Source organism: Pelodiscus sinensis, chromosome 6 (genome assembly GCF_052426305.1).
Source record: "Pelodiscus sinensis isolate ZL-2025 chromosome 6, ASM5242630v1, whole genome shotgun sequence".
Taxonomy (NCBI): domain Eukaryota; kingdom Metazoa; phylum Chordata; order Testudines; family Trionychidae; genus Pelodiscus; species Pelodiscus sinensis.
This window is the reverse complement of record NC_143057.1, coordinates 51,563,114-51,578,997: the sequence shown is the minus strand read 5'-3', so window position 1 is coordinate 51,578,997 and position 15,884 is coordinate 51,563,114. Positions and strand designations below refer to the sequence as shown.

The window sequence follows — 15,884 nt, the reverse complement described above, 5'->3', positions numbered from 1 at the left end:
ATACTAAAACAAGATGCATGATTTTAAATATGTATTTAATATGAAATCAAATAAAAAGAAAAATAATACTGCAAAGTTTTCAGTAGCCATTTGGTATCTTACAAATATCTCTTCCTTTGAGGCACAAAACAAAATTGTCTATTTTCTTGTCATAACAACCAAAATATTTTATCATTAGTACTGACACATGAAATTGAAGAGTTGTTACAGTTTATGCTTGAAATTAAAGTTTATGTCTCTGGGCTTGATGCACATGATAAAAACTTTCACATCTTTATGTATGCAAAAGTGTAAATATGGTCTCTATTGTTTTTGTTACAGGCAGTCCCCGACTTACGCGGATCCGACTTACGTCAGATCCGCAGTAACGAACGGGGCTGCCCCAGAGTACACGGACTGCGGGACCTCGCGGTCCTGCCGCCCCTGTACTCTGGGGCTTTCTCTGCGTCTCCCTGGTCTGCAGACCAGGAAGACGCAGAGCAAAGCCGCGGAGGGGCTCGGGCAGCCCAGGGGCGCCTGGGCTGCCCGAGCTCCCCCCTGTGGCTTTGCTAGTACGCCCCCCCCCCCAGCAGACTAGGCTTTTCTCCAGACGCCTGTGGCAGAGCAGCTGGGGTGCTGCAGGTTGGTCCCGCAGCGCCACTCTGGGCGCTACTGGTCCAACCCAGCAGCACCCCAGCTGCTCTGGTCCTGATTCAGCCGCTGCTGGTCAGTTTCAGTAGCGGCTGAATCAGGACGCCTGGGGCAGAGCAGATGGGGTGCTGCTGGGTTGGTCCAGTAGTGCCGAGGAGCGGCGCTACTGGAGCAACCCAGCAGCACCCCAGCTGCTCTGCCCCAGGCGTCCTGATTTAGCCGCTGCTGAAACTGACCAGCGCTGACTACAGGAAGCCCGAGGCAGAGTTGCTCTGCCCCGGGCTTCCTGGAATCAGCTGCTGATCAGTTTCAGCAGCAGCTGACTTGGGGACGCTTGGGGTTCTTAAGTTGATTCTGTATGTAAGTCAGAACTGGCGGTCAGTTTCAGCAGCAGCTGAATCTGGACGCCAGTTCCGACTTACATACAGATTCAACTTAAGAACAAACCTACAGTCCCTATCTTGTACGTAACCCAGGGACTGCCTGTACTTGTGTCAAAACAAAATATTTAATTTTATGTTTCATAAGAAATTACTTCATTTATTTTCTAGTTACTGGAATGAGGCCCATAGCCACTAGTTGATAATGCCAAGCTAGATGTGGGAGCAGTTGCTTGCTGCTGGTCATCATGATAAACCTTTTCTTTTTCAGCCTCTACAATTCTTCTAGTGTTCATATACAGTGTCAATTGAAAGATGCAACGTTGCTGATGCTGCACCATGGGTTGTGCACTCATCTGTAATTGACTTCAACACTATTGTTCACATAGCAATGATACCTGTCCACATGCTCATGCAGAATTTGTATGTGGGTTTTTAAATATGGGATTAACTCTGATCCTGCAATATATGTGAAGCATGTGCCTTTCAAGGAACTATTTGGCCTAACATAAATTTGAGGTTAATTTTGACTAATTTACACCTTTGCAAATCCAGATTACTGCAGTATAATGAAGTCAATGTGGCCCGTTGTTTTAGAATTAATTCATGTTTTCCCATACTCAGGAGATCAAAGACATCGATAAACATAGTGAAAAAATATGGTTATATTTCTTTGTAATGCTCCCCTTTCCTAGTTCCTTATGCACACATATGTAACTGGAACAAAACACTTCAATAGTTGTTTGAAACATAGGATCAAATTCTCAGTTACATCCGTGGGCTCCTGTTTTATAGAGATATAAGTGAGAGCAGAATCCTTAATACAAAACACCATGCTGCCTATGTGCAATGTAAGAATTTTGAAATAGTTTCCCTTTTGTTATTTGCAAATCACTTCCTTCCTCACTTCATCTACCATCTCAAAAGAAAAGTTTAAAGTTTTAGTTATTCATGCCCAAAGAAATAAAATCTTTCATTGGTGAAACATATCAGCTTTATGAATGTTCAGAAAACTCCTACATACAAGGATTTTACTAAACTTCCAATAACTAAAAAGGCCCTGCCTAAATAGTGCCAAAATGCTAACTCCTTCTCTGTTCCCCTCTGCTGCTTTTAGTAGAAATGCCTTATCTTTATCAGTCATACGTCTACACAGCACAGTTTGATAAAGGCAGCCAGGGGGAGGAAGTGACTAGTCGACTATCCTGTTGACTATCCAATAAGCATTTGCTTATCAGATAGTTGACTAGTCCTTCACATCCCTATTAGAGTGTCCATGCTAAATAAAGCTAATAGAGTGGACTGTAAAGGATTAATGGACACAAATTAGATATTTGAAATGGTAATACACAGAAACCTGTTGGGGAATGGTTTGACTTGCCCAGGCGCTCATTAATATGGACCTAAAAATGGATATACTCTTAAAAAACAAAGCAATTTAAAAAACCAGCTTGAGAGTGAAAGTGTGGAACTTGCCTTTATTTGCAAATCAAGATGTGAACAGACATGAACTGGATGGGCCACTACATTCAACACCCTACTGACATGAAAAACTAAGTATCAGGCACTTATAGCCCACTCTGTTAGCCTCATTTAGCACAGACACTCTAGTTGACAAGATTTAGTGTATTATGATGGTCTGTCGTGTACACAAGTGTTTTCAAATGAGACTAACTCAACTTAATCGTATTTAAACCCCTGAGATAATAAGCCCTTAATTAAGTATTTTATTTTGAACATAATTTTTTGCAGTTCACTTTCCACACCTTTATAGCAGCATCCTCAACATTTAATTTGAAAGAGTTAAAAACTGTAGAGTATCTATAACGGTGTCGTATGTAAAGGAAGCAGATACACAAATCTGCATGTCTATTTACGTAACAGTTAGCTATGACAAACTCGACTCTAGTAGCTGCGTCTAGACTGGCAAGTTTTTCCGCAAAAGCGGCCACTTTTGTGGAAAAACTTGCCAGCTGTCTACACTGGCTGCTTGAATCTGCGCAAGAACACTGATGATCTAACGTAAGATTGTCAGTGTTCTTGCGCAAATACTATGATGCTCCCATTCAGGAAAAAGCCCTCTTGCGCAAATGTATTTGCACAAGAAGGCCAGTGTAGACAGCTAAAAACTGTTTTGCGCAAAAAATCCCTGATAGTAAAAATGGCAATCGGGGCTTTCTTGCGCAAAACCGCATCTAGATTGGCACGGACGCTTTTCTGCAAAAAGTGCTTTTGCGCAAAAGCGTCCGTGCCAATCTAGACGCTATTTTCCGCAAATGCTTTTAACGGAAAAACTTTTCCGTTAAAAGCATTTGCGGAAAATCATGCCAGTCTAGAAGCAGCCTAGTGTGTTTAGATTCTTCGTACAGAAAAGTCCCAACACTATAGACTTCTGTATCTACTTTAAGAATTCATTTTAACATGGGCTATTATTTATATTAAATCAGCACTCAATCAATTTATAATGCATCTAAAAAGATAAATTAAACATTCATGTTCACTAAAAAAACAAGGATTCCCATTCTTACGGGAATCCATACTGGCCAATATCTCACAGGAATTTAATGTTGGCAGCAGGAAGGAAGAATCGAAGTCTGCAGGAAGACATTCATCTGTCCTAACCATAAGATTATCCCTTCTCTTCCTGCAGTTTCCTGCTTCATCTAGTACAAACCTTCAATGGTCTCTGCCCCACAACTCCCCTCCCTGCCTCCAGCCATAGACAACACTTGAGTCAGCCCAAAATATAGCTAAGTGGTACATCTCTGAACCATGCCCTGCTAACATATCTACACTCACATGCTCCTTACCATCCACTTCCTCAGTGTCCTCCCATCTAGAGATGTTAAATTTCAATTAATCAGCTAATGGAGTAGTTGATGGAACTTCCACTGACTACTCTGGTTCCCTCTGCCTCTCTCCCTCTGAAATATACAGGAGCTGCCCGTGGCTCTTGTATATTTCAAAGGAAGAGAGGAAACCTCTCTGCCTTTGAAATGTACAAGAACTGAGGTAGCTCCTATACATTTCAAATGGAGAGAGACAGTGGGAACCCGCACTGGCAGGGAGCAAAACAGTCAGCGTTTCAAAGCGGCAGCACCGTGTGGCACCTGAGATCAGCTGAGGAATCCCTAACTGATCCCAGGCTTCACAGGGCACTGCTGCTTCGAAATGCCGTGAGGAGCCTGACATCAGGCTCCCCCTGGCATTTCAAAGTGGCAGTGCTGCACGGGGCCCAGGGTCAGTGGAAGAGTCACCTTTGAAGTGTAGTAACAGCTGTTGCCCCTCCTCCCCCAGGTGAGCACCAATGCCTCAGATGCCTTCCTGTGTGCAGAATGGGAACCCAGTGGTGGGGTCCTGGGCGCAGGGAGGGCCAGGCGCCCCCTGCCCCCTCCACGCTTGCTGTGTCGGGTGGGACGAGGCCAATAGATGGGCAGTTGTTACACTTCAAAGGTGGAGGCACCCTATCAACTAATTGAATAATTAATGCAAAATGCATCAGCTATTCGATTAGTCAATTACTCACAATTTAACATCCCTAGTCCCAACTGGACTGCATGAAAATAAATGGTAAGTTATACTCCAAATACAAATGGTTATTTTACTCCTCTGGACTGGAGTGGCTGAGCAAGAGGTGTGTTGCCCAGGTCCTGCAACCTGTGGGCTGATTGAGAGCCTGCAGGGAGGAATGCTGAGGAGTCCCTCGCAGATGGTACAGGAACCCTAGAGAGGACTGCAGGCAGATGACACTAGTGCGGATGGTAGGCAGTAGATGGGATGTCCTCTTCTCTTCTTCTGACTGGTTTGCAGATGGATCAGATCCCTCGGTGGTTTCAGGAGAGAGCTAATGACCCACACAAACACTTCCACTGAGGTGGACAGCACCCCTTCTGGGTTGTGTCCGGACTCATAAAGCCTCCAAGGCGGGAAACCCCTGAGGTGCTTTTTACCACATGATTCTCCTCCTGCTCCCATCCCCCCAGCAGAGACCAGTTATGAGGTAAATGGAAAAAGGCAGGAATTCTGGTTTATGCCCATTCTTATTTACCACTCTGAGGAGGAGAGCCCCTCTCTGCTCTGAGATCACTCAGTATACCAGGGCTACTCAAACTAGGGGAAAGCATATTAATTCTGCACTGATAGGATTTTTTGAAGGACCAGGAAAATGCATTGATTTGAAAAAGCTTATTTTGGTAACAACTGATGGCACTCCCTCCATGGTTGGAAAAGAGAAGGAGCTAATTTCTTTGCTGAAGAAAAATCCACAGTTTTCAGATTTCTTTTCATATCATTGCATTCTGCACCAAGAACAGTTAATGCAGCAAACTGAAGAGTTATCAAGAGCACAATGGATAGTGTCACAAAAATTGTCAGCTTCATTGTTGCAAATGCCTTGAAAAGTAGACAATTTCAAGCTTTAGCTGAGGAGTCTGAAACACTGTATGTTTTGACTATGAGACATTTTTGCTAAATGTGGTTTTATCACTGATATGACACGCAACTTAAATGCATGGAATCTTAAAATTCAAGGCAAGAAAAAACCCTGCTTCTCTGATGTGTGATGTTTCAGCATTTGAAAGAAAATTGGCCTTTTCTGCAGATCAGCTTCATGAGAAAGACTTAACTCACTTTCGCATCCCCAACTCGCAAGTGACACAGCTGAGTGAACATGCATCTTTTTTGCCTGATTTTTTTTAACAGAGTACATATCAGAGCTGAAAACTAAATTTTGTTCTAGTTTTCTAGATATCAAATCCCTGAAGACAGTTATTGAATTTAATGAAAATCCATTTTCAGTTGCGATAAAGGCAGTTTCACCTTCAGCAGTGAGATTTGGTGTTGAGAGGACCATATTTGAAGAAGAGATGATAGAGCTGCAAAACAATAGTATTCTAAAATCTAGATATAAGGAAGAGGACACTGAAACATTTTGGATGACCATGAAGACATGTACCCTGAAATGTGCCCAAAAAAGTGCTAACTTCTTTGGGTCTACATATGTCTGTGAAAGTTCATTCTTCTCCATGGGGATAATCAAGTCAAAACTGTGCACTTCTCTTACTGACAGACATCCAACCGACTGTCTCCATGCTGTTACAACAGAATACAAGCCTGATGTGCAGACACAATCTTCACATTGATTGTACTCCAATAAATTCCAGTACCATATTGGCAGTTTTTGTTTGATATGTTAAAATTGTGAAGCCAAAACAAAAAAGTAGTTAATATAATGGTCTATTTTGATATGCGTTTTAGTAGTTAAATTCCTGCACTGTCATTGCTTATTAAAAGTGCTGTCATCTTGGTGGAAATTAATAAATATTGCATTTTATTAATATCAACAGAACTGACGTAAATAGGGCTTGCATGTCGTGTAGTCTTGCCTTACTCTTTGTATTCATGACCGTCAGTGTGAAAGGAGCTATTTGCGTATATTTGCATATATAGGCAACTACACTTAAGTTGCGGCTCTCGGCATGTGCTGTATTTCTGGGGGCCCCAGGGCTTCCAAAGTTGAATAGTCTTGTGGTATACACACTCCATTTTGTTTTACATTAATAGCCCAGGAATATCATTTAACATTATCAAATAAACATACAATTCTTATAATTAACATATTTATATGATTGATTACTATTACCAGGAGGTCAGCCTACACCATGGGCCATAAAGATCTTCATTTCCCATAGAAGAGGGGAACATCAGTGACCTCCCCTTCAACTCCCAAAGAGCAAGTCAGCCAACAGCCTCCCCCAACACCACACCAAGAGGAGCTAAGGCAACCACTTTGCTTCCCTAAGGAGTCTATAAGAGTAAAGTGACCTGGTGCATTTTCCCCTCCCTTTGCTGTGAGAATAGGGGGCATTTGCTACCTCTGCTAATCTAGGGAGGAAGTGGGATGGGAAGAGGGTGGAAAATTACCTTTCTCTGTTTGGAGACTAAATGGGGGTTCTTGCTTGAGAGATACATCTCAGATAAAGGTTGGAGCATCCAGGGGTTAGAGTGAACCTCTGGGTTGAGAGGCTTACAGGAGGCAAGTTACTGCACTGAGGTGTTGGAATGGGATGGAGGAGGAACTGCCATGTTTGAAGGAACAGGGCTGAGATACAGGTAGGGTTGCCAGGTGTCCGGTATTGACCCAGACAATCCGGTGTTTTCGCTTCCTGTCCAGTAAAAAAAATTAGAAAATACCGGACACCTGAAACGGCTGGTATTTTCTGTTTTTTCCTCTGCCAGGAGGTGAAAATACCAGACACCTGGCAACCCTAAGACACACTTGGCAACTAGGCCCCACTTGGCAACTGGGGGGGGGGGGAGTGAGGGGCTCGATCAAGAAAACAAGATGGCCACCAGCAAAAAGACCTGAAGCAAGGGAAAGAAATGCCTTCCCTGGATCTGAGTGCTCAACCTCTCTGATCTCGCACGTAAAGGGGCCATGCTGTTTTAATGCTGTTTTATTTAATTTAATTTATTTATTTATTGCTTAATAACTTTCAGGGTCCATTTTTTTTTTTTTGCTTCACAACCTTGGTCTTCCCCCCTTTTTTGCTCCACAACCTTGGTCTTCCTCCCTTCCCCCGCCCCCCCGTGGTTTTTTGGGGGGGGGGGTTCGGTATTTTTGCTTAAACCATCTGGCAACCCTAGATACAGGGAGGAGTTGAGGCTATATTTGTTGAGGCTGGCAACAAACACCCAAGATAATAGGAGTATTTAAAAATACACTCTCGGTTATTTTTATTTACCTTGTAGTGCACTTGGGTCACATTTTCAAGCTTCCTCTCCACAACCAGGAGGGCCAGAAACATACTTGTAAAGCTGAGATCATCACATATGCTGTTGCATCTGACGAAGTGGATCTTTGCCCAGGAAAGCTTATGCACCAATAAATCTGTTAGTCTATAAAGTCCCACAGGACTTCTCCTTGTTTATACATAGGACGTTGGCTCCCTGTGGCCTCTGTTGTTTTAAAGGAGGAAATGTGATGTACAGCATGTCTCACAGCCTAGGATAGTGGAAGCGACCGTGGGCTTGGGGGCCGCAGCCGATGAGGGGGCAGCAGCACTGTGACCATATGTCCCAGGAAAGAGCTAAACCTAGAAGTTTCCTAGTAAACTGGGACACAAAGGGGAACACTGGTCACCTCTATCCACTTGAGAACTGTAGGTAGCGGCTCCGCCAAGGGGCCTGAGTAGTCCCTGTTCTGCTCCCCAGCTCCAGCTTGGCTTTGTCCGGGGCCAAGCCGCGTGCCCGGATGCCCCGCTAGCTCCCGAGCAGGGACGGAAGAAGGCGGCTCCCTTTCCTTTGCTACAGAGAAGCCCAGTCCCCCAGCGCTGCTTCCAGAGCAGGGCAAGGGCGGAGTGAAAGCGGCAGAAAGGGGCGGCTTCAGTTTTGCCTTATTATGCAAGGAGCCAGGGGCGCAGCGCGGGACTCCAGGCACAGAGACTCCCCGCCCAGCGCCTGCCTGACCGTAGCCCTCTAATCAGTGAGTGCCGGGGGGGCAGGAGGCAAAGCTTGGTCTAACCCGGGGCACTTGGGGTCCGCACTCCCTGTGCTCTGGCTGGTGCACGCGGGGGCCCCTGGTGCTGCTCTGCTCCGTGCAGGCTCGCGGCGCTTTCCCCTCGCTGCCTCTCGCCGCCTCTGCTCGCCTGGGCTTGGAAGTGCGGCGGGGGAAGCTCGCCTCGCGCTGCCTGGGGTGTCGGCTCCCTCCGCTCGGCGGCGCGCAGGGGCAGCCGTTCGTGAGTCGCGCTGCCCTGTGGGCCCTGCGGGTGAGGTGGGAGCCCCTGCCCCCATCTTCCACCTGTGGCGTTGTTCTGAGCCTTTGTGACGCGCCCGCGTTCCCTCAGCTGCTGGAGTTCCCGGGGGCCTTTCGGACTCTCCCGGCCTCGGGGAGCCGTTAAAAGCACCTGCCGGGTGCGCGAGGCGCTTGCAACAGGCGCTGCTGTGCAGCTTCTGGGCTCCGATGTTATCCTCCTGGGTAACGGGCGCCGCAGCCGGGATAGTCTTCCTGCACCTCGTCCAGAAATTCCTCTTCCCCTACTTCTGGCTCGACCTGAACTACCTGCTGAAAGTGGTAATCCATGGGCTGACCCTGGAAAGCTACAGGCTGCGCGGGAAGATTTTCACGGTGCTGGACCGGTTTGTGAAAGAAGCGGAAAGGCAGCCCCGCAAGCCGTTCATCCTTTACGAGGGGAATGTGCACACTTACCAGGATGTGGACAGGAGAAGTAACAGGGTAGCTCACGTCTTGCTGCAAGAGGGGGCTCTGAAAAAAGGGGATACCGTTGCCCTGCTGATGAGCAATGAACCCGACTTCATCCACGTGTGGTTTGGAGCGGTCAAGCTGGGCTGTGTGGTGGCATTCCTCAACATCAACATCCACGCCAAGTCCCTTCTGCACTGTATCAGTAGCTGTGAGCCCAAGATGCTAGTTGTGGGAGCAGGTATGTTATATCCCTAATGTGTACGCTCATGCTTTTAACCTTCTATACTTTATTTCACCTCCACCTTCTTTCATTGGAGACCTGGTTTTGCCAGATGCTGTAATATTTATAGCAAGCATCCAATCATGAACTGGTCCCCCTGGTGCTGTAAACTTATGAGGATGTTGTTCTTAACACAAGCAGCTTGCATTCTTAAAAAGTTGTGTGGCATACAGTGGAGGAGTTCCCCTGCAAACTTATAATAGATAACATGAAAAGTATGGTCTGTAATAGATGTATTTCAGATTCAGTAGTCAGGATTAGTTTACTTTGTGTTAGTTTAAAATTATGGGTGGATATTTGGTAGATGTTCAGAAGAGAGAACTTGTTTGACCTGAATGTACTATACAATGTAATTAGTGTTTGAGGCCAGCTCAAACCAAAACCAGGTATCCAAAACCAGAGTTTGATAAGCAAAGAGTTGCAGTATACAAACCAGGTACTAATTTCGCAGTGGTCCTTTATTTTTCTTCCTATGAAGGACAAAAGTTGTGTTTACAATGCTTTTCTCCCCCTCCCATGGCAAAAGTTTTGCTGTGGAAAACAAACACAGCTTTGCGCCAAGACTAAGCAAAATCAGACAAACACTTGTGAATTTTGGGGTTGGAAAGTGTTTCAAAACTTGACATCCTAAATAAGCAACTTTGTGCCATCTCTAAAATTACCATGTCCACTAGCATTCTGTACCTTGCTTCTGGTTTTACGTCTATTACTTAGACATTTCTAGGCTGATAGAGGGCTTTTGCACCCTTTTCACCTGACTGGTGAAGTTTCCTTTTACATACTACAGGCAATTCTAAAACTTTGTTATTTTTAGTTTCATTGTATATTTTTTACTACTGTTTGTGTAGATTTTTTTTAAACATGAGTGGAGAGGAGTGTTATTTAAGCAAGTTACTGTAATGAGAACCATCATAACCATGCAAATTCAGCAGGATCACATAGTCATTAAATTATTCTAATGGATAGAAGTTGATTTTTCTGATCACATTAAAAAATGTGACTGTGATGATGAAAGCAATTTTTTTCTCCTCATGATGATGAAATCAATTTTTTTCAAAGTTTTAAGAGCAAGACCCCAATATAGCCAAAAGCTTAGTAATTAAGACACTTACCTGTAACATGGGAGAGCCTACAAATTAGGTCACATGTGAGTTTGAGCACCCATATCCCAAGCGAGGGCCTTTATTACAAGACTTTGACTACTCAGTCTCTCCTGTTGGAGCTGATGGAGGATCGTAACTACATAATCACTGATCCAGAGTGTGAAAGAGATTGACTGCTTAGCATGGTGGCAAAGAGGGTCAGCTGTGAGGGAGAAAATGGGTCTGGAAGCTTCAGTTTCAATCAGCAGTTTGACAAAGAACCCACTTTTGTTAAAATCCTAACCACCTCTAACAATGAGCTGTTGAGATTTTGCTTTCACCACCTGTTTTATTCAAAAATGTATATAATTATCTCAATATACTAGTTTAAAATGGTTAATCCTGGTGAACTGAGGCTCTTTAGTGTTAGAGTGGAAGGAGGAGATTCACTTGTGAAAATCTGGTTTACTTACAACCAAATCCTGCTACCCTTCCCCATGCTAAGACTATAGGGACTGAGTAGTAACAGTCAAGATAAATGAGAAATTAATTTAAATCATGGTATGTGACAGCTCTGGAGAAGGGGAATGAGAGTTATTTTCCGAACTACTGTGACATAGAAGGAGCAGGATCCTTAGTGTTTAAAGGGGAAATTTTCTTCATAGATTTGATAATTCACATTTAACTTGATTAAAATAAATTATAAAAATAAGTATGAGACATTTAGAGCAGCAAAAAGTACTTTACTGGAAACTCACTTGGTCCCATTCCCGAGTTAGTGCCTCCTTCAGATATATCCCAGTTTTTTATCAGTAATCTACAATAAGTATTTGTTGTTCCTAAACACATTTCAGTGTCATTTAAGGGAGTCATGGCAGCTACATCTGATGACAACTGCAAAGTCCTAGAACAATTTGTATAATGGGGGTTCTGAAAGCCATTGAACCAAACTATAAACCCTGTACATGACAGAAGCCACTTCAAACCAGGGGTTTAAAGCACTACAAGCACCCTAGTTCCAGCACTTACGACTTCTTGATGAACACTGTAGGAACAGGGAGAGTCTCTGAGGGTATCTCTACACTGCATTCCTCTTTCGAGAGAAGAATGAAAATGCAGATAAATGAAATTGCAAATGAAGCACGGATTTGAATTTCCCGTGCTTCATTTGCATAATCGCATCTGGCCACTTTTTCGAAATACCTTATTTTGAAAAAAGAAACGGTGTCTAGATGTGGTTATTTAGAAAGAAAGCCCTTCTTTCAAAATAACCCTTACTCCTTAGGTTTAAGGGTTATTTCGAAAGAAGGGTTTTCTTTCGAAATAACCGCATCTAGACAGCGTTTCATTTATCGAAATAGTATATTTTGAAAAAGCGGCTGGATGTGATTATGCAAATGAAGCATAGGAAATTCAAATCTGCGCTTCCTTTGCAATTTCATTTGTCTGTATTTGCATTCCTCTCTCGAAAAAGGAATGCAGTGTAGACATGCCCTATGAGAGAACTAAATATATGGAGAGAATGTATCAAAATATAGGGAGTTGGGACTGACCTTTTATGATTAAAAGGAGCATTGGTTTTCACAGCTTATTTAGCATATGCATCAGAGTGCACCTCAAATATTTTGTCAGCAATATATCATAGATCTTTTTGAATGAATGGAATAACAATTTGGTCTCAATCTGACCTGCTAGTTATCACTGTTGGTCCATGTCTGACAATAAATAATTGCATTATTTCTTTGTCCGAAAATAGAAGAAACATCTTTTGTATGAGTAGCAGTGCAGAATGGTACTTTAAAGCAAAACAGTATTTTGCCTATTATTCCAATATCACAATTAGTTATTAATGTACAGTATTAAAGTTGTTCACATTGATCACGGACCTACTGCTCAGTAGTTTACAGGGAAACAGAGGAGGGGAAAATAGAGAAAAAGGAGTGGGGGAAATCTCCATTTCCATCAACACATGAATTTTCCCAGGGATGCCATGTAGTTAAGGCTTGTCTTCTCAGAGTGTATTATTCAAACAATACACAGGACAGTTATTTATTCTGTTTATAGTTAAATATTAGATTTAGTAATAACTTTGGAAGACAAACCCTATACATTTATTAGCATCTTACTAAGAAAAAAATAGCTTAAGTTCACAACTTATGACTTGCTTTGCTGTCTGCTTATGTGTAAGTACCAGGCACTACCAGAAATACTGTATTACATTTCCTCCAAGAGAGCTCTTTATTCTTGACACATGCATAATACAAATGTAAAATTAGCAGCAGGCTCTTTAAAGACATCTTGTGGAAAAATTCAGTATGAATTAACAATACATCAACAATGAACAAAGATAGTCTTGGATCTTTTTAGATCTGTATGAGTACAGTGGAGAATTTATCTGCAGTTCACATTTTTCATACTTTCCAGAATAAATCTAAGGTTTATGGCTCTTCTAATATTATGAAGATACTTAGCTTTTTTCCCCCGCCAGGAAATTGCTTTTTCCCCCTTTGCTCTCCTGAATAACCTGACATCTTTCAGGAGAATAAATGGTTACAAACCATTCAGATTCAAGTTCTGAGTTTTTAATACCAGAGTGCATATGAAAAGTCCTTTTGTAGAACTAACTCTCAGTAATATTCAATACTAAGTAAAGCAAAGCAAACTCATGTACAGCAAGAGAAACCTTCAATACCTTGAGTAATTTTAGAAGTGGAAACATCAAGGATATTTTCAGTCTTTGGTTTAATTACTTGGAACAATGTAAGGAAGATGTGCTTCAGTCTAGGAAGTAGGAATTACTGCCTGTCATTCTTGAATCCTAAATGACAGTTTAAATTGGACTATAACTGATTTTATCCCTTCCAAAGGATTGCCTGATTAGACCACAGGCTAATCTTTTGACCATAACATAGCTCCTTCTTGCTTGACTTGTCTGCAGTTTAAATTAATATAAATTATTTCCCATATATACTAAGAAATTAGTGTAAATCTACCACTGCACTGAAAAGTAAAAAACAAACCAGCATTATACCTGAAATCTGAATGATCAGAAAATAAGTGACCAATTTCTTAATGTTCTTTATGCTCAGTAGTCAGACAGGGCAATGGGTTTCAATAAATAAGCCAATGCTTTTGCTGACACCAATTCCATAAAATTGCAAACATTTCTAGGGATATGAAACAGGGAGAGAATGAATCATGGGTTGCTCTTTTTATTTGTTGTAGTCTGTATGTCTGTGCTCTTGAGAATGACATCTATTGTGTTTTCTGCCATGCTAGTTGCAAGGGGATAATTTTGGATTAAGACTGCCACCAGAAACACTGCAGCCATGCTGCTCTCGTGTAGCCTCTTTCTGCAGTGACAGAAGAGGTTCTTCTGTTGTTGTAGTGATTGTAAATCCACCTCTTCAAGAGGTGGTAGTTAGGTCAATGGAAGAATTCTTCCATCAACCTTTGTGTCTTCACTAGAGCTTAGGTTCTCATAAGTACACTGCACAGGGCATGACATTTTTCAGCTTTGAGTAATAAAGCTAGCCCAACTTTGCAGCCCAAGTAACCAGAACTAAACTGGAACAATGAATGCAGATTATCGTGTAAGAGGAGATCTGGAGAGAAACATTAAATAGGTATTGTAATGGGTTGGACTCATCAGTGCAGCCCTTTCTGCTAGTCAGTTCAGGAATTAGCTCAGTTTGCCAGCAGAATACCCTCTTCTGGGCATGTCTTTTTAGTTGTCCACTTTGCTGTCTCCACTTTGTCTCTGGACCCATATCACTTCCTGGACTGCAGCATTCTATTCAGGACGCTGTTCTCTAGCCCACCATTATGACCTCTTCCCTTCCAGGGGTAAAAGAAGTCGTCAGTCTGGCCCCATGTCATAGTGACAGACTGCAGTCCCAAGTTTATCCTCTCCCTCAGGGGAAAGTTGCAGTCCTTTATTTGGCTAGGCTCTCCAGCAGATAGTAGGGGGTCAGGGGAACAGGCTTACCCCCTACTCTGGGCTGCAGCCCAGGGACTTCTTCCACTCCCTTTTTTTCCTGGGTCGCTTCCCCATAACCCTTGTGCCCACTCAGCCAAGGTTGCAGTCTAGCAGTCATCACGTCAAATCCACGTAGGAGCCAATCCTTCTACCTTGCTAGTCAAGAAGAGACTGATCTTTGATCTGCTGAGCTACATAAGAATGGCCAAACTGGTTCAGACCAAAGGTCCATTTAGCCCAGTAGCCTGTTTGCTGACAGTGGCCAGTGCCAAGTGCTCCGGAGGGGGTGGACCGAAGACAATGATCAAGTGATTTGTCTCGTGCCATCCATCTCCAGCCTCTAACAAACAGAGGCCAGGGACACCATCCCTACCCCTTGGCTAATAGCCTTTTATGGAACTAACCTCCATGAATTTATCTAGTTTCTCTTTAAACTCTGTTATAGTTCTAGCCTTCACAGCCTCCTCTGGCAAGGAGTTCCACAGGTTGACAATGTGCTGTGTGAAGAACTTTCACTTATTAGTTTTAAACCTGCTACCCATTAATTTCATTTGGTGTCCTCTAGTTCTTATGTTATAGGAAATAATAAATAACTTTTCTTTATTCACTCTCTCCACACCACTCATGATTTTATATACCTCTATCATATCCCCCCCCTCAGTCTCCTCTTTTCCAAACTGAAAAGTTCCAGTCACTTTACTAATCGTTTGGGCGTACCATAGTTTTATACAGGGGCAGTAAGATAGTCTGTGTCTTATTTTCTATCCCTTTCTTAATAAGTCCTAACATTCTGAACCCTTTCCAAGGCCAAAATATCTTTTTTGAGGTGAAGTGACCACATCTGTACACAGTACTCAGGATGTGGGCGTACCATAGTTTTATACAGGGGCAGTAAGATAGTCTGTGTCTTATTTTCTATCCCTTTCTTAATAAGTCCTAACATTCTATTTGCCTTTTTGAACGCCGCAGCACACTGTGTGGACGTTTTCAGAGAACTATTCACGATAACTCCAAGATCTCTTTCCAGATTTGTCGTAGCCAAATTAGCCCCCATCATACTATATGTATAGTTGGGGTTATTTTTTCCAACGTGCATTACTTTACACTTATCCACATTAAACTTCATTTGCCATTTTGTTGTCCATTCACTTAGTTTTGTGAGATCTTTTTGAAGTTCTTCACAATCTGCTTCTGTCTTGACTATCTTGAACAGTTTAGTATCATCCGCAAACTTTACTACCTCACTGCTTGCCCCTTTCTCTAGATCATTTATGAATAAGTTGAATAGGATTGGTCCTAAGACTGACCATTAGAGGACACCACTAGTTAC

At 42.9% G+C, this 15,884-nt stretch overlaps 1 protein-coding gene across 2 annotated transcripts in view; it reads left to right on the top strand.

The window, feature by feature from the left end:
- The first annotated feature begins 8,401 nt into the window (after window positions 1-8,401).
- The window catches only part of SLC27A6 (solute carrier family 27 member 6), a 65,567-nt gene continuing 58,084 nt past the window's right edge, over window positions 8,402-15,884 (top strand). Inside the window, exon 1 of one of the 2 annotated variants that reach the window (XM_006131870.5) lies at window positions 8,402-9,451. In XM_006131870.5, the coding sequence (XP_006131932.1) occupies window positions 8,971-9,451 (481 nt within the window). In that variant the 5' untranslated portion in view covers window positions 8,402-8,970. The remainder of the gene's footprint in view (window positions 9,452-15,884) is intronic. The other variant, XM_006131869.5, reaches the window with a different exon arrangement.